This window comes from Haliaeetus leucocephalus, unplaced genomic scaffold (genome assembly GCF_000737465.1).
Source record: "Haliaeetus leucocephalus isolate CR32 unplaced genomic scaffold, Haliaeetus_leucocephalus-4.0 Scaffold206, whole genome shotgun sequence".
Classification (NCBI taxonomy): domain Eukaryota; kingdom Metazoa; phylum Chordata; class Aves; order Accipitriformes; family Accipitridae; genus Haliaeetus; species Haliaeetus leucocephalus.
The window spans coordinates 11,939,302-11,966,338 of NW_010972642.1; the positions used below are offsets into that span (position 1 = coordinate 11,939,302).

Sequence of the window (27,037 nt, forward strand, 5' to 3'; positions counted from 1 at the left end):
AAGCAGGGTCAATTATGGGGTCAGCCTAGGTTAATCAGGGCTTTATGCAGTCAAGCTTTGTGCAGTCTCCATTCCTGGAGGTTTTCAGTCTCTCTTGGCAACCAGTTCCACTGCTTGAGTGTCCTCATGGTGAAAAGTTTTTTTCCTTATGTCAGGTTGGGACCTCTCTTGTTTCAATTTATGCCTGTTGTCTCTTTTTCTTCCACTGACTGCCAACATGAGGAGCCTGGCTCCATCTTCTTGGTTACCTTCTTGTAGGTATTGGAAAGCTGTTAGATCCCCCTGAAGCTTGCTGTTCCCTTAGCTGCTTCTCACAGGGCATGTCTCCCTAACCAGCTTGGCAGCCCTCTGCTGAACTTGCTCCAGTTTATCAATGTTTTTTGTGGACTGGGGGGCCCAAAACTGGACACAGTATTCTAAATTTGGTCCAACTAGTGCTGATTAGAGAGGGATAATCACATTCCTCAGACTACTGGCTATGCTACCGTTGATGCAGCCAAGGATACTGTTGGCCGCCTTTGCTGCCAAGGCACGCTCCTGGCTCATGGTTAGCTTGCTGAACACGCATCAAGACTCCCAGGTCCTTTTACATAGAGCTGCTCCCTAGCGTGTATCATTGCAAGGGGTTATCCTTTTCCAAGACTTTGCATGTCCTGTTGAATTTCATATGGTTCCTGTCAGCCCATTACTCCCATCTATTTAGGTATCTCTGCATGGCAGCTCTGCCCTCAAGCATATTGACCATTCCATCCAATTTGGTGTCATCTGCAAGCTTGATGAGCATGTATTTTTATCAGTGAGTCACCACCAGACATTTAAAAGAAAAAAAACAGGTTCCAGGATAGTCCCCTATGGTACTCCATTTGTTACTGGCCTCCAGATACAGTACATGTTTACTACTTTCTAAGTTGGATCATCCAACTAGTTTTTAACACATCTAGTTGTCTGTCCATCCAGACTGTAACATCCAAACTTCCATGTTGAGAGTATTTTCTGACAGTGTTGAAAGCTTTGCTAAAATCAAGGTAAGTGGCATCCACCATTCTCCCCTGGTCTGCAGAGCCAGTCTACTATAGGAAGCAAGCAGATTGGTCAGGCATAATTTACACTTGATAAATCTATGCTTACCATTATCAGCCTGCACCTAATCCTTTGCATGCCCATAAATGTTTTCTCAGAGGACATTTTACATTATTTTCTCAGGTAACAAAGTGAGGCAGCTGAGCCTGTGTTCCCCAAACTACCCTTCTGGTCTTTTTTGCAAACACTTGTGTTTCTCCATTTGTCAGGGACCTCCCCTGTTTCTAGATTATTTGTTCATAACCTGTCCCTTCTTCATCATCCTGTGTAAAGCCTTTTTGCATTGAAGCTCTGTCATCAGTTCACTGTTTAGCCAAGCTGGTCTACTGATATTTCTACATGTTTTTCTGAATATTGTGATGGACTGTTCTTGTGCTTGTAATATGCTGTCATTAATAAAGTGTCAGCTTTCCTGAGCTCCTTTGCCTTTTAGAATTATCTCACATGGGATTCCATGTACCAGTTCACCGAATAAGCTGAAATCTGCTCTCCTAAAGTCATGGTCTATACTACTTGCTTTCCTCTCTCCCCTAGGATCTTGAACTCCAGTATTGCATGATTGCTACAGCCAAGGCTGCCACTGATTCTTTTTTTTTTTTTTCCTCCACATCCCTGACCAGTTCTTCTTTGTTAGTGAATAGCAGACCCAGCTGTGTGTAACCCTGTGTGTCACCCATCCAGTATCCCTGACACCCTCTAGATATCTTGACTGCTTGCATCCTGTTGTGATGCTCTTCCAGCAGATGTTGGGGCAGTGCCCTGTAAGAACCAGGGTCTGATACAGAGCCTGCTGAGACTTGCTTTAAGAATACTTTGCCTGTTTCCTCACATGTATTGGGTTGACTATAGCAAACTCTGAACCTGATTCACAAGCTCTCAATGACCTTCTTGTCTGTCCAGTAGAAGAGCTCCTCCATACCTCTGAGCTGCTCCTGCATACAGAGGGCAATCCCCAAACTTGTCTTTCCTGAAGAGCTTGTTGTATTCATCCTTTGCAGCACTCCAGCTGTCAGGCTGTCCCACCATGTCTTGGTTATTCCAATGAAGTTGTAGCTCTGTAACCATGAGGAGCTTATTCCTTCTAACTGGTTTTATTGTGTTTTATTGGATAAATCTATTTACACTGTTTTAGAGTATTTGCAATGCGCTGTTTCTCAGTAAAATACTGGGAACTTAGACACTCTAACCTTAGTTTCTAAACTAATAGCATCATTGAAATGAAGAATATTTTGATGTTTAAATATTTACAGTGAAAGTTACTGATTATATAGAATGACCCAAATTAAGCCTATATTACCATTCTAACATGTTAACAAACATTGTGCTTGTGACTTAATTAAGGATGCTCTTGCATTTTGAAGAAATAGAAAAATATCAGAAAGGCTTATGTAAGAAAATAATTATTTAATAAGAAAAAAAATTATGTTTAAACCAGACTCTTAAAAAATTTTCCCTGAAAATGCTTGCCACTTCAAAGACTAAGGTACTTTAACAGAATTTTGAAGTAAATTATCTGCTTTACATAAACATTTAACTTTCTAATGGAAATACTGATATACTCTAATCTGATTGTCTTCATTTAAATTTAATGTTGAGAATGTTTTAAAATATATTTAGAAGTAAAAAATTTTTAAAATAAACTTAATTGTGGTTTAAATTGGATTTGCCAGAAAATAGAAAACTTTAGTTGAAAAAGCTGATCTTTTGAGGGTAACTCTGACTTGAGACATCGCAGTTCAAATGTGGTATCTTAAGTGTCCCAATTGTACAGTACTGCATTTAATTAAATTGTGATTTGGTAATTTACTTTCCCATTCCTTAACTCTCTAATTTAGGCTGGTGCTGGAGAATACACGGAGCATTATGTCCTAGATATTGAAATTCAAGTATAGTCCCTTAATTAAAAAAGACACGGAGGCTGTGTTTCTGTGGCACTTTTATATCAGTGCTGGATTGAAGAATCTTACCCTTATGCCATCATACAGATATCAAACTACTAGTTCATCTGTTTCCATGGCCTCTCTCTAATCCAGATTTGAGAAGCAGTCTGGCAGCTCCCTGCCCATAATTCCAATCCTGGTAACTTTCAGTAAATTGCACGAAAGTGATTATGTCTAGAGGGAACTATTAAGTTGGATATGTTATGGTGGAACAATGGAACCGTAGCATGGAACATGCATGGCTGCTCATCAAGAATCTTACTCTGACAAGAGTAGTTGTTTACTTTTATATTAGCTTTGTCACTGGACTTGAGGAGCGTTGCTTGGTATGACTATCCAAAATTAATCTTGGTGAGAGCAGACACTCACAGAACACCAACTTTTTTTTTGTTTTCAGTAAGTTCTTGGGAAGATAACAGATCTTTTAGATGGTGGCACTTCCTGAGGAAGAGTCAGTGTGGTTTCTTCCACCAAGCTAAAAGATAGAAATTTTTGGCAATACAGCAAAAGCGGCAGCAGCGACATGGAAAAATACTTAGCAACAGGATTCTTTTTTGCTGTGCTTTTACTGTGGGTCTAATAAAATGCAAACTCCGAAGGGTCCAAGGTAGGGTCTTCACCTAATATTTCTGTATAATTTAAAAAATTAGAGTAATAATGCATTCATCTGTTGTTTGAGGTGGAATTTTTTAGTACTATGAGTGTTTTGATACAATTACTTTTTCTTTTATAGATACATTTAAAATCTAGATGAGTTCACTGATACAATTTTATTGTTGAAATTTTGATATCTAAATTAACATGAACTACTGATTTTTAAAAAACTTTATGCATATAACATAATTAGAAAAAATATTTGTTTTACTTTAAAGGCACAGTTACTGCTCTGTTAAAAGCATTTGTATTTTGTATTGTTTCTTAGATAAATTTTGTCCTGCTCTTCTACCCAGGTAGATGAAGTTCTAGACTTAGATTGCTACTCTCTTCATATAGTTTTAAATTAAAAAATTGCATAACTGTTCAGGTCTTATCAAGCTCCAAATCAGCTCTCTAAATCCATAACAAAGAAAAAAGCTGTGATCCCCTCCCACCCCATGATCTCTAGGTGTTTGTAATCTGTTTTAAGACATTTGTTCCCACTACATAAGTTAGATAGTTATATATTTGTGATGTATTTTTTACCTCTGTTGGAGAAGCTGAATGAATAAAAATGTTGACCTTAGTATAATAGAATTTTGATATATTATTTTCTGTTCTTGGAATAGGCTTCAGGAGTCTGTTCTGCTTTTTATCAGGTTTTGAATATTGTCCATATCCTCAACTCTTTTTTTTTCTGTATGCTACTTTAGTCTTTTCCGCAAAGATGTATTTCCAGAAAAATAAAAGTGCTTCTGCATCATATTAACTTTGCACACTAAGGCCCCAGTTCTGTAAGAAGAGCTCTTGCGGATGTTGTTTAGATTTTAGGTAAGTAGAGGAGCTTGTTTATGTGTTAATCTCAGTAGGAACAAAATAGACAAGGCATGCAATTAGTTTCTTATAAATTAATTACCTTAACATAAGAAAAGACGGTTTGATAAGGAAAATGAGATAGAAATAGATAGGACTGGGGCACAGATGATGTAAGGCCAAAAGGGTTCAAGCAGGCGCAAGATCTGAGAATATTTTTAGTAGAAGCAACCAGTGACAGAAGATAGGATTTATACAATGCCTCGTTAACAAGTAGAGTTTTACATTGTACTATTTTTTTTAAACTCCCTTTAGAAGCACTGATGCAAATAAGGCATTTTTAGCATGTGATTCACTTTATCTTTCATGTAGATATATGTTTTTCTCTAGCTATAAGATGGGTGAGGTGAATCTCACCTGAACTGTCTAGTCCTCTTTTAGTGCTGGTTCATGCTGAAGATGGTAAGCCATTCCTTCTGTCAGTTGATCTAAAATGTTTGGGAACTTGTTAATGTAAAAAAAAAAAGTTAACTGAACATTGTCGGCAAAACTAAACACTTAGAGGCTGCCAGTGAAGTCTTAGTTCACCCGCCTGAGATGCATGCTTTAACAGTCTTTAATCATGTGACCACATGCTTTCTTCTCACCACCTGACCAGTAGTCCTGGCTTTTGTGGATAGGAAATAAGAATGTAAATTGAGACTGTGTAATGGAAGATAGTAGTGCTTGTTGGACCCTCTCCAGCTGCTGAAGCAAATGAAGAATAGTGCAGGCCATCAAAGAAGGGAAGGGGTGCTTGGTTCTAGGTCTCTTCTGCTATGGACTTACTATGGAATAATGGACAGATATGCTGATGGTCACATTTGACTCCACTCAGTAGAAGATCACCACTGTACTGTTGGATCCAGGCTTTTGTGTCTGAACATTCCCTGCCAGACAGTGGAAGGTGGTTGTTTCTAAAGGGTTGGGTTGTTTAGCATTTATAGTTACTCTGATGGATTTTCTTTGGTTATTTCTATCATAGATAAAGTTAACAGTGGGTTTTCTAGTTGAGATTTCTTTCAGTTCATACTTTTTGAACAAAGAAATATTGTTGCACATGACTCTGAACAGAAGATGATATTATTTATTAGCTTTTAAAAAAATTTGCTATTTTACATCTGTCATAGTTGTAACTGACAGATGTTTACTGCTAACTGGATTTAATAAGAGTCCTCCTTCAGTATGATTTAAAAGACCATGGATGTGAGACTGAAGCACTTTATCATAGAATATTTCATGCCAGCAGCCTACGATCTGAATGAAACATCAGAGAAAGCTTGTTAGCAGGCACGCTGACTGGAAAGGGGCAAGCTCTCTCCAGTTCTCTATTGCCTTACACTAAACAAAGCAATGCCATTTGTCTATCAAGTTCATTCTTGAATTCACTTAGGTTTCTTGCTCCTCTTTCAGAATTAAGAAGAACTAAAATTCTTATCTTTTGCTGCTGTAATAATTATCTGAAGACTGATAACTTTGACCATGTAATTCCATATTCAAAACAAACTTTGCTGCCCTTCTAGCTGTTAGGAACTGCAAAGTGGATAACAGTTTTCAACCTTATTCCATTCATAGACATTTTTTTCTAGTACAATGCCAGATATTTTAAGTTCATTTAAGTTCAACTGATTTGTTATGTAATATAAACCCATAAAAGAGTAATATCAGAGCAATCTGGCAGAGGGTGTCTTTTTTGTAAAAAAAACCAAATAAAACAAAACCAACCCAAACCAAACAAAAAAACCAACCACCCTCCCCCCCAAAAAACACCCCCCCAAAAAAAAACCCACAAAACCCAACCAAAACACAAACAACCAACCCCCCAAAAACCCAAGTTGCATTTTTACCACATTTTCCTTTTATCTTCATGCTTTTATAGTTAATCTTTTTAAACCTCACTAACAATGAAGTCCTAATAGTGCATCTGAAATTGCTCAGGTAACTTGATTGCTTTAAATGGAACTATTACATTTATTGTTGAATTAATGTATAGTTTCATTTTAAAGATGGTTGTTTCTTAAGTTGTTTTTGATCCAGTGAATTGTCTTATCAGGGAAAAGGATGCTACTTTTTTTACCACAGAAAGGACTCTACAAACATAGACAGAGCCCTAGCCATCTCCATTTGTGCTCTAGATGGCATCTACAGAGATTAAAAGGATGCCTCTCCTATTGAGACTGACTTGACTGTACTTTTTGAAACTGCTAGACATTGTCAGTTAGGGCTTTCTGTAGTAAGCTTTGAAATATTCATGAAATAGCACAAATAAGGTAGATTCAACATTTTATAAGTATATTCAAGACTAATAAAACAAACCTCACAACATAACTTATTTTGTTGTATTCTGGTGTAAAATGGCATAAGCTATGGCACACTGTTTCAGTACTAATCCACACACATTAGATCAGCATTTTATGTCTTGGCCTGTTTATATAAATTCTGGTTGAAGTATGAATAAACTTTTCCTTTTCTTTGCTCCAGTTAGTACTGTGTGTATCTGATGGGGGACTGGAACTCTTTCTTGGAAAAGAAGGAATATGGGGAGAAAAAGAGATTAAATGAACTTTACTTCTAATAGCAAATATCCTTAGTTGGCATTGGGTAATAGAGGCAAAAAACTAAACATAGAAAATACTTTTATCACAGGGTTTTTTTTTCCTCAGTGAAAAGCTACAAGGTAATTGAGTCACATACAGAGCATAACATTTAAATTAAGGGCATGATTATTTTAATTAACTGATGCCCAGTGCTATATGTATAATAATACTTTTTCTTCCAGCATACATACATGTATATGTGTGTAAAATGTGTGAAAATTATAACGACGTAGATAAGCTTAAGATACCTGTAGACAGAAAGGACTGAACCTGGCTTTCAAAGACAACTTCAGTTAATCCTTTCACTTGCTGGTTTGTCTTGGAGTTCTAGGTTCAACACAGTATTTATGGAACTGATACTACTCATTTAGTACAATGCTTTTCTCATTTGAGGGTATTATTTTGGAAACTCTCAGTATAGGGCTGAGGGAAATAAAGCAGTTTGGCAAGAAGCATCAAGAGACTTGGCTACAGTTCCTATATGCATCTTTGAGACAACTTTTCTTCAGCAGTGCTCTCTTCTTACCTCTTGACAACTTGCACTGTATAGTTGGATTTTTTTCTTTTTTTTCCCCTTGAACTTTTCATTCTCTTGTGGTTAGACTGAATTGTGGTTTTTGGAGCAGAGGTACACCAGCATCTTTTAATCTTTTTTTTTTTTTTTTTTTTTTTTTTTTTTTTTTTTTTTTTACTATCCTTTCTAAGATCTGGATAGTTCTTAACCTGTGTGCAGAGACACTTCACATGGTGACTTTTCTTTTGGCTAAGTGCATACATTGTGCCTCAATTTCTGCAAAGCACAAGTTTTTCTGTTAAACTGAGCCTGCAAATCTAATGTGAATTGAATAATCTTTAATCTGTAAAAGTTTAAAGCTGAGAATTGTGTGGAAATATTTGGGTTTGACCTGGAAAAAAGCCAAAACAAAGTTTCAAGTTAACTTCAGGTTTTCAAAGTTATTTACAGGAGTCTTGTTCAGCCAGAATAAGTCAAAACAGTAAGGTGTCTGGCCAGTTCCCTCTATGTATTTTAACAGGAAACAATGTAAATAAACTAGTTTTTCTCTGGCTCAATTCCTATTCTTACCTAGCTCTGCCCACTCATTTTATATTTTATATGAATGTAGACACATGGAGTTTCATTTGATGGAGGTTCTCCTAACTAGAACTCTAAAATGTATCTTCAGAATTTAACATGTACAAAATATACCTTTCTTTCAATTTGCAAGGTATCCTTTTAGGGTAGGTAGGCAGGAGCATGGAGGAAGCTGAAAAATTAGTCATCATCTCACTCTTGGCTATGTTGCCTGGAGTAATAAAAAACCTTTGCCATTGCTTTGGGTTTTTGGCAGAGGTGTGATTTGCAGCATCATAGATGTATCTAAAAATTCTACTATATGTGCCAATAGCAGCTCAAGAGTTCAGGGTGTGTGAATAAATATGGAGTTGTTTTGTGCAGTCCATGGTATAGTTAAATCAAAACTATTGGTGTCTGAGCTTGATAGGCTGATGTTAGATTACACTCAACATGCTGCATTTTTGCTTTGATTTGGATTATAAACCTAACTCTTAGGAAAAAAGAAAAGTTAAACTTCAGTAATACTCCTGTTAAAGGCAGGATTTAACAGGCTACCCTTTTTTAGGGTTGGCCATCCTATCGAATTGTTAGATGTTGCAGGAAAGTGACTAGTGTTTCTTAAAGTCTGGAAAAAGAAACTGTAGGTTAATTGGAAAGGGAAGATGGATGATTGCAATAGATCATGAAGCAGATTGACTGCAAAGGAAAAATTCTTGGAGCAGGAATTCAGAATGAACACAACTGCTGTTGCTTTTGCTGCTTTTGTCTGACATTATACTTTGGTTTTATAAAACTTTAAAAAAAAAGTCTGACGAAATCAGTCTCATAATTGAACTTAGCATCGCAAGCATATCTGGCTTCATTGGAAATTTTTTGTCGGGAACATGGTGACTGGAAGGCTGAGGTGTTTTTTGCTTGTTTTCATTTAATTTTTTGAGTCACTACTGTTACCGCAGAGAATCTATGTTACTTTAAGGATATGAAATGTGATTGTACAACTCCAAAAGAAGTGTCCCCAAGCACAGGATCTTGTCTCCAATACTGGCAATAAATACATGCCTTGTAAGAACAGAGAAAATGTTTATGATGCTTCTCCTGAGTGCTGTCTCAATTTTTAATTTCAGTTCAGGGTATTTTCTGAACACAGAATTCTACCTATTTTTCCTGGGAATCAGTTTTTTTGAAGAATGGGTCCTTTGTGCCTCTTGTTATGATTTTATTTCTTCCTTTATTCTTACATGTGTTATCAGCTGGTATTCAAAGGTGAAAATAACTATGTGAAAAAGTAAAAGGGGAGGGGGGGAAAAAAACCCTAAAAATTAGAGCTAAAAATAAAATATAGACTACCACACTCTGAAAAAGATTGAGGAAAATACGCAGAAAGAGAATGAAATTGAAGACAAAATGTCATGGGGAAATAATGAAGTCCTTATGTATATGTGATGTTAAACAGAAGATAAATGATTACTTGGTGAGGTGAGGGGAATCTTGATTATAATCTACTTTGTTGGTCTGGATAGTGGGTCCATGTTCTGAGAAGACTGGAGAATTAATGATAAAGCTTCCAAGCAGCCTGCAACTCCAAAAAGCTTTTGGGAAAAGATGCAATATGATGTAGGAGCTGAGTGGTTCTTATAATGCTTTTTTTAATTTGCCCAAACTCAAGCAATGGTAAAACATACAGTCTTTCGCTTAATGTTTTATATAGGTACTGGACAAAATTATTAAGCTTTTAACCCAAAGGGTTTATTCTGTCTTTCACTAAATCTTCATTAAAGTAGTCAAGACACATTTGTTGTCTCAATATAGCTTTTGATCATCTCTGAGATAAGATCTGTGATCCCCTAGCTAATTCACTTAACCTGGTTCATAGTCATAGGTCACAGTAGGGCTTCATGACTAGCAATTCCTACCTTCATACTTCCATATGGCTTTTGCCATAGCCACCACACCATTACACTTGCAAAATGAGCAATTCACTCCTAGCACTTGGATTCTGCATTCTTGTGATAGGACTATGCTCACTATCTTTATAAACTTTAAGTTATTTTATTTTATTAATTTTGAACAGTGTTGTTCAGGGCAGCACTTTCAACCCTTGAGTGGAAATATGCACTTATAAATGGCCAGTGGAATTCTTGGAATTATAACTGCTTCTCCTCATTCACCAGGTCTGGGTAAATGAAGGTGCACTGTCACAAGAGCCTCAGTCCCTGTAGCCATTTTTTGGACACAAGATCTTTGAGTTTTCTTGTGATTCTTCAAAAATTGATTATTTTTTTCTTTTTTTTTTTACATACTCGGATAATGCAGTCTACTTGGCAGCCTGTTCTGTTTCCATTTTCATAGAATATGTGGATCTTGCAAGTCTGAGGGAGCAAGACATGGTGCAGTTCTCTCAATACTGCCTCTTGGAGCATCATCTGTACAACTGTACCTGCTAATCAGTCAAGAGACCTGGTAGTTCTAATGCAAAAGTGATCCCAACAGTAGTCTATCGTACATGCAATGTGGATGGTTCAAGGTACAGGACCACAAAATAAAATTAACAATCTAAACATAGTTTAGGTGCACTCACAAATGCTGCCTTATCCTTCTGTAAGAAGAGTTGAAATAAAGCCCCTATATCAATCAGATTCAATTATTTATATCTTTAATGTCAAGCTGCATGGACATTTCATAATTAAGCTACTAAGTTCTTTTCTGTAGGCATTTTTTCTAGTTGATGAAAAAAGAGATTAATAGTGTATGCCTTTATGGCAAACAGAGATGTTCATCTAGTCTACTTAGTATCTATTTAAATAAAATTGAAAGCAGATTGATATTTTGAAGCACTTTCATGAAGCACAAAAGACTCAAAAAAATCTAATAGCCTGTTAAATTGGAATGCATGTTCTAGTGAAACATTTTGTTTACACTTAGCAGCTTATGAGCAAAACAGTAACTATTGGTTTAAAGACAGTACTTATCTTTGAACTTTTATGGAGAAGTTAGTTTTGTGTTGCAGCTCAGAGTATTACTAAATGCTGAATTCATTACCTTTCCTTATGATATTTTTTTTTTTAGCAAACTATTATGTTCGACAATACTTCTACACTGCTGTTTGATTTAAAAGATCAAAGCTGTTCTCTGAAGAGTTTTGATTAACTGTGAAGACTGGCTATGTTCAACGCTAATAGGTATACAAGTGCTGCCAAGATTAATGTGGAGATGACCCTGTGCCTATTTTCAGAATCGCAGGGGGGCGAATTCTGTCAACAGTGAAGATGCATTTGATAAAAGGCCGAAGCAATGGGGATCCTTTCTGTCAGGCAGTAGAGGAAGTTGTACAAGATTTGGATTTGAAGATTAAAAATATTATCGATTCACAACATGAAGTCTTGACTGCCAGCACTACTGGAGTCAGTCCAGCACGGGTAATGGGACTTCTTTTCTTCTTTTTACTATTTAGCTTTACAAGAAAGCAAATGTCTTTTGCCTGTTTTGTTTCTTTTTCATTTTTTAAAGGGCTTTATATAGAGTATTATCTTTTCCTAACAGTACAGAGCAGTGTCATTTCCTCTACACTGTGGTTTAAAAGTTGTTGAAAGACTTATGCTTCAGGATTACAGTGTGGATTTCAAAAAGCTGATTTACTTAAACTAAACTTCTCACCTCAAAATTGTGAATAAAATACTCTCCAAACTTAATTTGTTCATGCAGTTATTGATGTAGATACTTATAACTGTCAGGTTTACCACTAATTTCAAGGCAGTAGAGCTATAACAAATTTCCAAACAAAAAAACCCTCCTGAAAGTGGAATTAAGATTTGAGAACATGTATCAGTAATTTTGATTAAAATACACAGGTTTTAATTAGCTCAGCATCAAGTGTTTCAAAGGGTAAGGCATTCAAAGTAAGGTTAAATATGAAGGAAGTCCAAAACATGGTGAAATGGGGAGTGGAAGGAGAATAAACATAAAACCCCAAACAATCAACTTGTAAGTTTTGTTCTTTCAGTATTTCAACACACTAAGGAAACTATTAATTATTTTATTTTCATGGAAGGAATCAGGATATTTAAAGTTCTTTGTCAGGTGTGGAGAGCAGAGTACAGGCTTTTTATTTGTGGTTTCTGTACTTTGAATCTACTCAGGTTTTATTATGAACTTTATAGTGATGAAAACATTAACCAGCTTTAATTATTTTATTTGTTGATATATAAAATATCTAATGTCATGTGTTTTTGTCTAGGAAACTCTTTAAAACTTATAGACACTTTGAATGTGTGTACATTGTTAGAATGCTTTGTTTTGTGAAATCACTGGAATTACCCTATGGTAACATAAGATTTTAAACAAATTTTAATCAGGCTTCAAATATGCTTTTTCTTTTCTGAGAGGTTAAACCAGCCAGACCCTAGTGGCTATTTAAACTGGTTTAAATGTGTTTCCACTGAGCAGTTGGAGTATGTATTTCATCCTCATTTTTCTATTTTCCCTGAACCTTTCATCACTGTATTTCTCTGCTTCCCTTTTATATCCTTCTATTTCTTTCTCTTCCCCATCTGAAAAATTGATCACTGTTATCAGTTCTGTCTTTATTTAGCTACTTGTATTACTAATAAATTTAAAAAAAAAATATTTAAATCATTATAAGCCAGGTAAAACTATTTTAGTAAAACTTCATTTTTCAGAGAATTAACCAAAAAATTGCTTTTCCAAGATGGTTTGTGTTTCTTATTATTCTCTATAGGTCAAGTTCATAGTCTAATGACTCTGTAGAAATGTTTACCAGTATCCTTGTTGAGGCAGTAGATAACAAAGGTGGTTGTATCCTGATGTTGTTAGGAAATGTGGTTAAATACTTAACTTCACAGTGCTTTCAATGGGATTAGTATTTTTCTCAAAATGGGAACCTGAGGCCAGGTTATGAACTTAATTATATTACTGTGAGTCTGTGGTTCTATGTTGAAATTTTTACCGATTCTTGAGTTTAAGTTAATTGATTGCTGGAACATCCCATCTAGTTGTGGATGGGCAGATTCTACTATAGTTCTCAGTGAGGAAACTTGAGTATGTAGGAGAGGATGTTGTCCTTTAAGCTAATCCTTTTCACTGTGGTACATCCATAGTCACCACAGTATGGATGTAACTGAGAGCCACCAGAGATGACTGTGGTCTGGATGTGACTGATGTGCCACTTGGCTTGACAAATCTAGTGCTGTATTGGGTTTACATGGCAAGGTTTTGGTAGTGGGGAGGGCTGCAGGAGTGGCTTCTGTGAAAAGTCCAGAAGCTGGTCCCACGTCGGACAGGGCCAGTTCCAGCTCGCTTCAAGATGGATCCACCGCTGGCCAAAGCTGAGACAATCGGCGATGGTCATAGTGCCTCTGCGATAACATTTAAGAAACGGTAAAAAATGCTGTGCAACAGCAGTTGGGAGAGACGAGTGAGAATACGTGAGAGAAACAACCCCGCAGACTGCAAGCTCTGTGAAGAAGGAGGAGGAGGAGATGCTCCAGACACCAGAGCAGAGATTCCCCTGCAGCTTGTGGGGAAGACCATGGTGAGGCAGGTTGTCCCTCTGCAGCCCACAGAGATCCACAGTGGAGCAGATATCCACCATGCCTGTGGAGGATCCCATGCTGGAGCAGGTGGATGTGCCCTGAAGGAAGCTGTGACACTGTGGAGAGCCCACACTGGAGCAGGTTCCTGGCAGAAACTGTAGCCCATGGAGAGGAGCCCACGCAGAAGATTTTCTGGCATGACCTATGACCTCATGGGGGACCCATGCTGGAGCAGTCTGTTCCTGAAGGACTGCACGCTGTGGAAAGGACCCATGCTAGAGCACTTGTTGAAGAACTACAGCCTGTGGGAAGGAGCTGCAATGGAGAAGCTCATGAATGACTGTATCCCATGGGAAGCACCCCACACAGGAGCAGAAGAAGTTGAGGTAGAAGGAGCAGCAGAGTTGAAGTGTTAGGAACTGACTGCAACCCTCATTCCCCATCCCCCTGTGCCACTTGGTGGAAAGAGGTAGAAGAGTTGGGAGTGAAGCCGAGTTTGGGAAGAAGGGAGGGGTCCTATTCTGATTAGTTGGGAATGAATTACATTAATTTCCTTAAGTCAAGTCTGATGATGGCAATTGGTAAGTGAACTCCCTGTCCTCCTCTTGACCCCATGAGCTTTTCATCATATTTTCTCTCCCTGCCCTGTTGAGGAGGGGAAGTGATAGAGCGGCTTGGGGGGCACCTGGTGGCTAGCCAAGGTCAACCCACCACAGTCCTTTGTGGTACCTGATGTGGGGCCTGATGAATTAGAGCTAAGGACAGTAATTGGGAGAGGTAAGGAGCAAAATATGGACTGAACATCACTAGAGAGCTGAATAAGTGTGGGGAATTTTGGGGTTTGTAATTGTGGTGAAGGGACGAGGGGTGGAGTGTCTGTAAATTGTCTGCCTTTGTTGGTGTTGTGAAGATGCTATTTTGATTTTGGTGTGGGGAATTCTCTTGCTGATGTAAATTAAGTTTGTGAAGATTGTGTGATGAATGTATATTTTAATGATAATTCTTAAATATGTGATTCACAGAGTTCAGCGGTGGGAAAGGGACTGATATAAAATTGCTTATTTTAGTGGAGCTTGGTGTGGAAGAACATTTTGCTAAGCATATAGAGTGGTAGGTTACCATTACTAATTAAAAACCAAAACAAACAGTACAAAAAAACCTCATAAGTTTTCCAAATGAACTTGAGCTGTATAAAAAATTAGAGCATCTGTATTATTCCATTAAGATCTCAGGACAGCAAAGATTAATGCTCTGTGCTGAGTTTCACATATAGCTTGTTTGTTTTGTTTTTTGTTTTTTTTTAATTGTGTTTTGTTTTTTACTTTATAAAGAAACTCCCAAACCCTGATGCTATAATTTTTCAGAAAAATTGTTCCATATTCAGAATAAGCTCTGTTTCTGATAGGATGTTATGTTTTTTTCATATGTAAGAGATTGAATTACTTCTTTGAGTGCAAATTTAAATTCTGATCTTAACTATAGAGCTGAAAATGATGCCTCCACTAGCTCCTGGGAAGGCTACTTCCTCATAAAATGTACCTGAAAGGAGTTACTTTGTTAGAAAAATATTTGCTTTTCTCCTGGCAGTGGCAGTTTTCTTCCATCATTGCTCAGTTTTCCTCCAAATACCTGTTTTATAAGAATCTAGAGCTCCAGGAAAAGTTATTACTTTATGCAGCAGGAAGCACTACTTTGTGTTGAAGCCTGCTTGAGTGACTAATAGGAATTATGATTAATTTCTTCCTGAGAAAATTACTACTGTAAATGGAATCTGGCTGGTGTTTCTGGAACCAGCCAGAAGAGTCTGGAGCAGCTAATGGTCACTACCCTTGAAGGACTGATCAACAGTTTTCTTGAAAAAACAATTCAAATCATGATTTTAAGCTTACTAATAAGATTTTTATGGCAAGGATTGTTGTCTTGCCTAAAGTTCTTATTGTGCCTTGGACAATAGGATTTTAGTCTATGATTAGTACACCAAGTCACTGTTGTTGTAGTATATGAGATTTCTGAAGGTCATCTTTTGGCAGTTAGGAGGTTATGTTATATTCTAAGGGTTATTTTTTTTCCTTTGTGTATAACCAGTCAAAATGATGCCAAATTTGTACTTTTCTCATTAAGACAAATTTACCGTGACACACATGACATTTTATAAAAATCTATGATGTGGTGATGTAATGACTGAAGAGGTTCAGAATAATTTTTGAGGAAATTAAATGGTACTGAAATAGGCCAATTCTATAAAGCCAAGTAACAACCATTTCTGTAATTGCTATTTCTAGCTATTGATTATAACTTATAGTAACTGACTGACATGTGTTGCTATGGTTTCTTGAAAGCTACATACACTAATTGATGTAATCAAATAGAGAGAGAAATAGAATTTGATCTTTTCAAGACTGTGTTTAAAAGGAGTTAACTGATTAGATAAATGTAGTTCATTGCTTGTCCTGTCATTCTGAACAAAGTCAGGCTATTCAATGTTTCTGTGTATTGGTAAATAGGAAAGCCTATAGTTTTTAAAATCTACTACTGTGTATTAAGCACTAAATTTCTCTGTGGAACTCCTAGTACTTTTAAAGAAAAATATAGCAAACTTGCAATTCTTGCAGTCCCATAGTGGCTATGGAGTTCTACATCTGTACTGCTGACTGTAGCATTGAGCACTTCCAGATGTGGATTATTATTTTCTTTAAGGAATTCTTTATTCTTGTGGAAAATTGTGAGGAATTCATCCTGTTCCAAACAACAGGAGATTGTGCCAAGTACCTCTGTTGTCAAATCTTGATGGAAATCTCAGTTTTAACCAACTGCTTTAACAGATTGTTAGTCAGAGGAGTTGGACTTCACCAGAATGTGTTTGTGTACCCCATAGCACTCATATTTGTTGTGAGAAAATAATATGTTAATTTCTGCTGCACAGTTTCATCACAGATTTGTATATTTATCTGTGTGGCTTGCTCATCAGTGTATACCTCCAGATGGTAGTGATCCAAACTCTACTAATTGCTTGTGTTGAGGAAGAAACTTTCCCATGAGCAGGTTCCTCATAAATGCTTACTGCAAAAGGGAAGGAGGGGATTCTCACACCTTGTGTTGATATGGGTTGCTTTTGGAGGTGAGCTATTGGTCTGGCTTGTTGACCTTTTCTGTTGTATGTTCCTTTTAATTTTATCTACTTTCAGCCAAAATTGCATTCCATAAATCATGGCACTGTGTATTGTGGCAGAGATACTGTAAAGGTCTTACTAGTTCTTCTGGATGAAGAAGCTGTCAGCCCTCCTACCCAGAACAAAGCAGAACTATTATATGATGATGAAAGCTTAAATGTGTTTGGAGTCACCTCTGTTTTGACACTCTTCAGGTGAGTACTAGAAGGTTTTTTGTGTTTGTGTTAGGTTGTTTTGTTTTGAAACATCTTGTACTGAGTGGCTAACAAAGCATTGATACTACTTACACAAAGCAAATGACCAAAATGCAGTCTGTTGTGAGGTTAGCTGGAAAGCATGCTTAGAGCAGTCTCAAGTTCTGAAAAGTATTCTACCTCCTCATTTGCGTTTTCTGTATCTTCAAGATACTTTTGCAATAACGGACTTTTTGAGCTCGTACATTTCTGGGCTGCACAAAACCCATGAAGGAATATCCTTTGCAACAAATCTTCCAAATACTCACCTCTTAAGTTGAGTTTGAACTCGTAAGTGCAAATACTGTCTGTTCAGTAGCTAATTAGATTCCTATTCAATTTGAAGATGCCTTCTTTGTCTAGCTGTGACACAAGACATTTTTGGATTATATCCTGTTTTCTTCCTTATGTTATCATTTTGTGGAGACAGTTTTAAGTATTTTTTTCGTATCATGATCCACCAGTTGGGATAGTATTGCACAAGGGATGTTGGAAAAAATTTACACGCGTGAAGATTTACTAGTAGGGTCTGTAGCTGATGGCATACATTGACTCTAATGGTGAAAGTTGCTTTTGGGGAAGAATAAAATCAAAAGAGGGAGAGGAGAGGAAAGAGAAAACTCTCCCTGGTGGCTAGCTGGGAGGTAAAACCGCCAGGGTTCCCAGACAAGCATCCTCTGAAGTACGGTGGTTGGTTCCCCAATAGTTATTTTCCCAGTGTAACTATATTGTCTTCATAAGGACCTGCTCAAACCCCTTATTGGTTGTCCCTGCTTTTGGTGCCTTTAGTGGCGATTGGAGCATCTGTTCATGAGGGCAGGGGCTGCGTGGCCAGTTGCTTATTAAGGTCTGTGCATGCATGTTTGGGGGTTCCCTAACATAAGAGCTAGAATGAAAAGGGTAGGAAAAGTGGGGAAGAAGGGGGTGTTTCTTATGCTGGTGACAGTTGTTTCCCATGAGAGCCCCACCATAACAACACTATCAGAGTGTGTAGGTGCAAGGCTGTGAGGATAACAGCAAGGAAAGAGAAAAACAGTGATAGGTCCTAAACTGGAAGATGGAGGATCCTAAAAGTTGAAGAATTTAAGAGTTCTATTAGATTTATCGTTCAACCTCTTTTATGAAACCAAAAGAACAAGCACATTCTAATTAAAGTTAAAAAAATTAGTTTCACTAATAAGAATTCTAAATAAACCTGTAATAATTTTTAATTTAAAAGGCAGCTTGTAACAACATATTGTGGAATATTTCTTTCACCTCTCTAATATCTGAGGATGGCTGTAGCTATACATTTCTATTTCATTATGTAACAAGCCTAAAATAACCACGATTTCAGTCTCTTATTTTTTTATTACTTCAGATACAGGAAAATTGATCCACATTACTGTTTATATTGTTTCATTAATAAACCTCTGTGTGGTTGTATTTTTATCAGAATTAAAAGGAGCTTAGTCAGATTTAGGCTATTGCTTTATGTGAATGGAATAAAGGCCCACCTGAATTCTTCTGAATTAAACATTGCTATTATTCAGAGCTAGAAATCTTCTTTTTTTTTTTTTTAAGTAACTCTTTAATTAAAAATGGGCTTTAAACCACCTATTTCTGAATAAGAGTGCCCACTGAGTGCTTTGGTTTCACTTACCTCATTTGATTTTTCAGCTGAATTAATTTTCTTGAATTTTCCCCCAAAAGATAAGACATTTGTTTGACTTAAAATCTTCTTGGTGTAGGTGTAAGCAGGTACTGCTATCTGGGATTTTATATCATAATCTAGGCAATTCTTATGTTTTCCTTAGTACTACTTAGGGGTCAATTTGGTTTAGATTTTATTTTCCAGTCTATAATTTTTTTAATATTATCTGTGCGCTTCTATTTAAAAATTTGTGTTAGAAGTAATTTATTCAAAGTATTGAATTTATGATCCTAAATAATTGTTTTAGGAATAAAAAACTGCAAAAACTGAAATGAAACTTGCAAACAACACCTGTTCTCAGTTTTTATCAAATCTGTGTTCTGCATTTCTCTGGCAGCTTCACTGTAAGGCTCCAGTTGCTTTATGAATGCTGTACACCTTAATACTACACAGGATAGTAGCTAAGGTGTCACTCTGATTTGTATTGGTGTATGGGCACCTCTATGGTCCAGCACTTCTTTGTTAATGCTTTGTCTCAAATATTTGATCTAGAGTGTTTGCTGTCTTTTTGCCAGTCTATTGCTAATAGTCATTCTGGAACAGTTTACAGGATAAATGGCAGTATCTTTGGCAGTAAATGTCACTGCAGTTTTCAGATTCTTTTTGCTAATCTGATTCTGTGTATCAGATTGTTGGTCAGCTCATATGGTAGTTATTGTTTTATGGTTTTTGATCACATGGTAGTTATCATTTTGAGGTTTACCACAATGCTTTTTGTTGTTTCTAGAGATTTCATTACTGAAGAATCCCAAAATATGTTTAAAGTTTGTGAGTAGTTTTGTCTGGGTTCTGGTCAGTTTGAAAGAACACTGTTAGTTTTCAGGTGAAGACTGAGGTTAAATGAGAGCACCTCTTTTTCAAAACTTCAGCATTTCAGGAATTTTGCTTGATTTGTTTTACTCTTCTTTTAATAAACTTCTAGATCAATTGGGTAGATTTATCTCTCTGCACTGAAATCCTGCAAAAAAGCTACTGCTGAGAAGCAGCTGTTGTATTTAACTTTTTGTTGGCTTGCTTTAATTAAAAATATTTTCATTGTAATTTGTGAAATACATGCATATTTGGGAACTGAAAACATAACCACTGGCAATACATCCTCAGTGTTTTAGAACATCTTAAGCAAGCTGAAGTTTTTCTTACTTAATCTGTTCTTTAGTATATCTGTCAAATATTTTCCTTCTGTAAGGACCTAATTTCAATCTTCTGGAAAATATTCTTTTTTAGATATGCATTATAGAAGTTCAAATAAAATTCTGTTGCTATTTTTGTATTTTGAAGCCGCATGCAAGGCAGAAGTGTGCTATTTTTTCCCCTAGTAATTTTAAAATTTTAAGCAAACATAAAAATGTAGTGATGATATTGAAATCAAAATAAGGTGATTCTGATATAATTAATGATATTACTTATGTTTATTATTAATTATTATGTTTATTATTAATTAGAGTTAAATTTTGCATGATCATGGATTAAGTATTTTCATAACTTTTTGCAATAAAGGTTCTGTTTTTCTGGGTTTGCAGGTTCAACAGGTATTCAGGGTTTGGGACAACTTTTTGTTTGCTGCTGTTTTTTATATCATTCCCATCATCTTCCTAGCCTATTAATGTTAAAGCCAGTCATTATTTCTTGCTCATTTCTTTTCTGGCTTTTTAAAATTTCCTTCTATTTAAGGAATACCCATGTTGATCTTGGGTACAAAACAATCTCTTGAAAACCCATTTCTGTGGGCACTGAAAAGGAAACTAATCTATGCATGCACTGGAGAAGCAGTGATGATTTAATCAGCCACTTATCCTGAGGAATCATTTGTTGTTGGAAAAGTGGGATGCTGAGAATTTTGTCATTACAGGTTACAAAGAGGACTCATGAACCAGAACAAGTGTAGACAGGAGCATGCTGAAGCCACATATTTTGGCAATTTAAATAGCAAAAACATTGCAAGGTCCTGCAGAAATTTTGCACAACAGACAAATAGAAATAAATAAAATAAAATAAATTTTATTTATGGAATAATTGAATAGAATGAGCTAAATAAATAAAAATAAAGAATGAGTTATTTTTTAAAAAAACTGTCCTCATATGCACACTGGCCTGCCATGAGCATAAACAGAGAAGTAATTATTTACAGATGCACAGATTAATTCTTCTTATTTCAAGACCAAAAAATCCCCTCTTATATGCATCAATAACTTTTCATTCATGTACGTAACTATTCACATACTGAAATATAGGAGTGTGGAAGCATTTTGTTTGAGTACTTCTATTGAAACATCTGTAAATATGAGGAAAATTATTCTGGATGTCAACGAGATGCTACTCAAGGGGCTGTAAGTAGAATGGTGACTTTGTAACTAATCACTAGCATTACAAATAATAATACTGTGGCTGCAGAACTATGATAGTGTAAGCATGCTACAAAATGATACCAGAAATTGGAACTGTAGGTTTGGTTTCATTATACTGTCTTAAGTTGTCACAGTACATGTAGTTACTTAGGCTTGGAGACTACAGATACTTGCTTTCCTCTTTCTGAGGAACTTGGTAAGGTAACTATTTTTCTTAACTAATTGCTTTTACATGTTCTAAATACTTCTTATCTCTTTTTAATATAGATCTCCAGCACAATCCAGTGGATATTCTCCAAAACCTCTTAGACAACGTGTTCAGGAATCTATGGATGAAAAAAAAATTAAGGTACTGTGTAGGAATTGCTATGCGACTATAGATGCACTGAAGTAGTAATGCTAAAATGAAAACAACAGTGTTAAAATTCTCAAATACTTGGCTGAAATGTATCCCACAGCTAAAGAAATGTAATTGTGATTAACTTTTGGTAAATGGCCTAACTCAAACATATGAGTGGAAATATGAGTGTAATATGTTGTAATATGAGTGGAAATATCTGAAACTCCAGAAGAGAAAGGCTTTAAACTTAAAAGTACTTCCTAATCAAGATCTCTTAATGGAGCCATACTGACTTAATCTATATCTCTTCATTTAACCATCAATGTATTTCAGGACTATAGAAGCTATCTGAAAACAGAGATAAAACTGAACACAGGCACTTGATTTCAGTTCTGATAACGTCAGCATTCTAAAAGTGTAATAATGACTTTTTCATTGCATTTTTTTAGGGTTCTTTTATTTGTAACATTCTGAGGGCTTTTCCATAACATTGCTTTGTGAACAATAAAATGAAGATGCTAGTGTTTGCTATTTTGTAGATGAAATGGAACATTATAACAGTATGTTTGTATTGGGAGTGGCATTATTCAAAAGAATGACTTCAATGTTTCTGAAAACTGCAGTCTTCCAGTGTACTGAATTTTACATTGACAATTTTGAGGAAAAAAGACCAACTTGAATGTTGGGACTGTGGAAAGAGGCAGAGCTTGTATCTTTCACAGCATTTCAACAGAGAACTAAATAAAAGTAGTGACTTAATATTTTTACAAATTTAGCCCTGACAACAGGTGAAAACACAAATGTAATTAGTATATAAGGAAGAAAACAGGGGTGTTTTAAGCCAGAATTAGTTCTAGAACAGCAAAATGGAAAAAACCTTTCTGTCACTGGATATGAGGGGAATTTTAACATATTACATGTTTGAGAAGTAGAAAATAATTAAAAGGAAGTAATGAAAAGCACTGTCAGTATTTCCAGCATATGTTTTAAATATACGCCAACTTCATTCTGAGTGCTTTTTTTGGAATGGGGGTGGGGTGGATAATGGTCATTTGGGATACATGTACTAATTATGGTGAAATTTAGCTTAAAACTCATAGGCAAATTACGAAAGATTGAAACTGATAAAGGATCTTCATTATATTAATTTTACAATAAACAGTATATTTAAATTGCAGCTTTACTCATCAAATAGCAAAAATGTGGTATGCTGTTTGCATAATACATTGAAATAGATGGTTTTCTTATCTAAATAGAGGTTTTGTAATTGGATTCATGAACAGCTGTGTTCAGTATCAGAGTACAGAAATTATTATCTAAAAGTAATTACCTGTCACATTTGAGACCTCTACTGGAAACTTCGGAGGTTTTTGACAGAAACTATCAAAAATATGAATCTTGAGACTGATTCATATTATGAAACTATTTTAACATTTTTGGAAATACTTTTTTGCTAATCAAAAATACTAGACTAGCTACCATAATTTCTATGCAAATAGTAGTTCTTTCAGAGGCCTCTGAATAATTGTATGAGTTATACTTCAGAAGCAGGAATTGCATGCAAAGGTTCATCATAACACTCTCCTGTGCTGCTTTTGTAGGGCCTGACTCTAATAAGGGTTCTGTGACTCCTATGATCCTTGTTAATACAATACAAGAATCTGACTTTTTCTGTAGGACTCATGTCCTAGTCTTGCTTCACCATGATTGATGAAATAGAATGTACCTGTAGCAAAATAGAATGAAACATCTAATGTTTTCAGGCAATGAGTTTTGAGGTCTTTCAGTCAACTTCTCAGACTGATTTTGATGCTCACCAGGTGCCTAATACAATTGAGGATGACTATATTGAAATATAAATGACCTTTTGTCTTATGAAAACAAAAATTTAAAGAGAATAAGCAACAGGTCTAAAGTCTGTGGTTCGCACTTCTAAACTTTCTTTGGCATCTTAGAAGACTGTAAAGCTTTCTTATAGTGTTATCTGTTGTAGATTAAAGCTGTGATGGTGAACTTCACTTTAGCAATATGGATGGTAACGCGATTAAAACGTTAAACTGAATAGCCGCTTGGGGCTACACAACTCATATCTTAGAGCAACATTGAGGCTGCTAGACTGCCTCTAGTAATCATAATCAGTCTTCTTCATGGCTTTTTTCCAGCGTATCCTATTGTACCACAGAGACAAAGTACAGCATGGAACTGAGGCCAAATATCTCAAGATGTTTTTCCATTTAAAAAAATGAAATAAAAATCATGCAGTTCAGAGTATGAATGTTCCTCAATTATGTATCAGCAGAGAGTCCTCTTACTCAAGATAAGACGTTTGAGTGTTTCACATTATGTTTGCAATTCTCTTCTGTGTATCAGCCAAACATTGCCATCTAAACTACACTATATTCCTGTGAAGTCTGGAATTATTCTTCTGGTATTCCTATGTTCACTTTAGTCTTGCTTTTCCTTCCAGTCAACTAAAATTGCTGTTGCCAAACAACTAATGACTTTTCTAACTGAAAACCCGATAGTTCTCTGCCATTCACTTTTGATCTCCTTCCTCTCATGTAAAATCCTGCTTTCTTTCTTGAAACATTCATCTTTCATTTTGTCTTTTTCTGGTTTTCTTTCTACCTTTCTAACAATTTATACAGATTTTCCTTTGCATGTTTCTACTCCTTCCTTTTCTTCCTTTTTCTATGAAGACTTTATAGGGCCCTTTCTCGTCTCTTTCTGTACCTTCTTTGTAGATGAATACATCTACAAACAGAAGTTCAGCTATCATCTTTATGAACAGTTCACAGATCTATGTCTGACCTACGTGTCCCTTCTGTCAAAACTGACATCTTTTCTTACTTCTATACCATCCTGTGAATATCCAGCTGTTGATCTTGAGGTGGTATGTCTATCTTTCCTGGTATATTTAACATTGAGGACTGTATCCTACCTGTTACTTTTTCACTCCATAACACCTCTGGAATATATTCTTCTCTATCCATATGTCCACTCAACTATAAGTTATTAAATGTTCATTTTGATTTTTGATGTGCTGCCATGTATTTTTCTTGGACTTGATAGTTGCCTTTTTGGCTTATCTTTCTTCACTGAGATTGCTGTACAAAAAGTTGTTATCAAAGTGATTAGACACTAGATGCCATTCTGCTTGCATCTCAATCTGTTCGTTTAACTTGTAGTACATAAGCTACTTGTTTTAACCTATCCCAACCCATTGATTATTTCTGTTTTGCTGCTTTGAGATATGTCTTTGCTTACATTCAGCCTGCAATACCAATCTTCATTGTTCATTTGTTAATTTTCAGACTAGCTCTTTCAGCTGTCTGTTTTATACCATTTCTTATGGCTGAAGAGATTTCCTACAGGTATGGTATCTGCAGAACTCATTATCATCTTTTAAAACCTTTTTCAGTACCTTTAAATCAACCTCTCCCCAAAACTTAGCAGTGCTTTGTGTTGAGATGGATGCCCATTACAATGACTAATTTCAGTTCCTTTCTCTGTGAATCCATATATTTCTTGTCTTGGATTGTAATGTCTCTTGGTAGAAATAAATTTTGTTCAGTCTTTACTGTGCAGCACACAGCACAATGAATTCCTTGTCTGTGACCATAGATCTCAAGTGTTGTAGTAATATTTATCACCTTCTTACACTGAATATCAGTCTTCGTTATTATTTCATACAACCACACTGAAATGTGTACAGGTTGCTTGTAAAATTCACAGTTGTAAATTTTTTGATGCATGATGCACTCATTTTAACAATCGACTCAGAAGAGATACCAGACATTTGGTTTTTGAATAAGACAATAGCAACAGGGTGTTTCTTCTCAATGTCAATGATTCTTCTGAGAAGTTTCTTATGCAATATGTATGATGGAAGCATTAGTTCCATAAAATTGTCCTGAGGACCTTTTTACCATGCTGCCTCTGATAGGTGGTTAGATGGTTAGTCTATAGTACAAATTCATGATCTCTCATTAGAACTGGTCCCATAAAAGTCTCCCTTTTCCATGATACTTGAGAGGGGAATTAAAACACAGTAGTGACGATTAGTTTGGTTGTATGCTGAGTCCCATCAAGACATATGTGTTGAATAAAGAAACTTAGGAAAAATCCAGCAAGTGAAAGGAGAAACACTTCTTTAAATTAAAAAAAAAAAAGAAAAAAGAAAAGAGAGAGGGGAAAAAAAAATCATTATGTCCTTTCTTTCCTTAAAAGGAACTGATCTCTCAACTTCTGCAGAATTATGTGGAGGAGTGCAGATTGATAATATTTAGACCTAGGGCATAGCATCATGCATATGTGTTTAGTATCTAGAAATATGAAGAGTGGATGAAATATACAGGTAGCTATGAACTGGAATTGGTGTTTAAAAATAAAATAAATCTGTGGGTATTTCCATTGTGCCAAAATAACTTCCTGGCAACAGTGAAAGACAAAGAAATATTTTTGTCTTTCAATCCTCATGAAATACTGGAAGAGATGCAGAAAAATCACCTAACTATAACGGCATTTGTTAGGAGGCAAAGCTGTTGCTCTTATCCGTTGAGGAGAAAGAAGTCTGGGGAACTAGCATGTTGCATTTTTTCATTCCCTCCAGCAAAGCAGGTAAGAGTAATAATAAGAAAGTCAATCTTCCTTTGAGAGACAATTTAGAGTTTCAAGTTTGTTATCTGTTATTTAAGTGAAGTGTCTTCTGGTGAATGATATTTTGTGGAAGGAGTCTTTCATTCAGAAAGGTCTATAGAACATCTACTGAATTATGTCTCTTGTCAGTTGTCCTTATCACTCCTTTCTGCATTATAAAATATGTAGAAAGTTTAATTGGACAGGAGAGAGGTATTTTATCTAAAAAGTTTACATCCAACCTTATGTCTGCCTCTTTGAATCATACTTCCATTTATCTGAAATGGGTAGATACTCTACTGTTTGACTACTTATTTTGTTGATTTCAATGGGGTTATGTAAATCCTGCTTATTGGTGAGAGGGGGGAATGGAAGGGCTGTTACAATCACCTGCTTTGTTTAGGTTAAAGAGCAACGTAAGACAACAAAAATGTTGCATAATAAGGTTTTCATGTTTCTTCTGCACCAGAAAAGATTAGTTAGACTTTCAAGTTGTAGGTGAAATACTGTTCATGAACTAATGGGATTAGATGAAACTGAGAACTTTAGGAGTTAAGAAGGAAGGAACAAAAGCTATCAGGCTGTAAGCATGCAATATATGAGAGAGTAACAGATCTTTTTTGTAAAGTTAGGACTGTTTTGGCCCTTTGATACATTGTTTTAGAAATCCTGCTGCATTGTTAACACATTTACCCTGAAACAGCTGCAAGGACTTTCAGTAGTTTGGCATGTTTTTTTCCTTAATGTAACTGGAGACAACCTTTCCTATATGAGGCACTATTTCCCTCCAACTGGGAACATAACTGTAGTTTTAGTTTTAAAAAGAATTTGTGGCTTAAGAACTCTAACAAATCTTGGCATGTTTGAAGTTCATTGTAATTTTACTGTG

At 36.0% G+C, this 27,037-nt stretch overlaps 1 protein-coding gene across 1 annotated transcript in view; it reads left to right on the forward strand.

Annotated features, from left to right (window-relative positions):
• Window positions 1-27,037, forward strand: part of PARPBP (PARP1 binding protein) — a 45,787-nt gene that overhangs the window by 12,206 nt on the left and 6,544 nt on the right. The window contains exons 6-8 of the mRNA XM_010566303.1: window positions 11,413-11,596; window positions 16,915-17,093; window positions 21,438-21,519. Of these exons, the coding sequence (XP_010564605.1) occupies window positions 11,413-11,596; window positions 16,915-17,093; window positions 21,438-21,519 (445 nt within the window). The remainder of the gene's footprint in view (window positions 1-11,412; window positions 11,597-16,914; window positions 17,094-21,437; window positions 21,520-27,037) is intronic.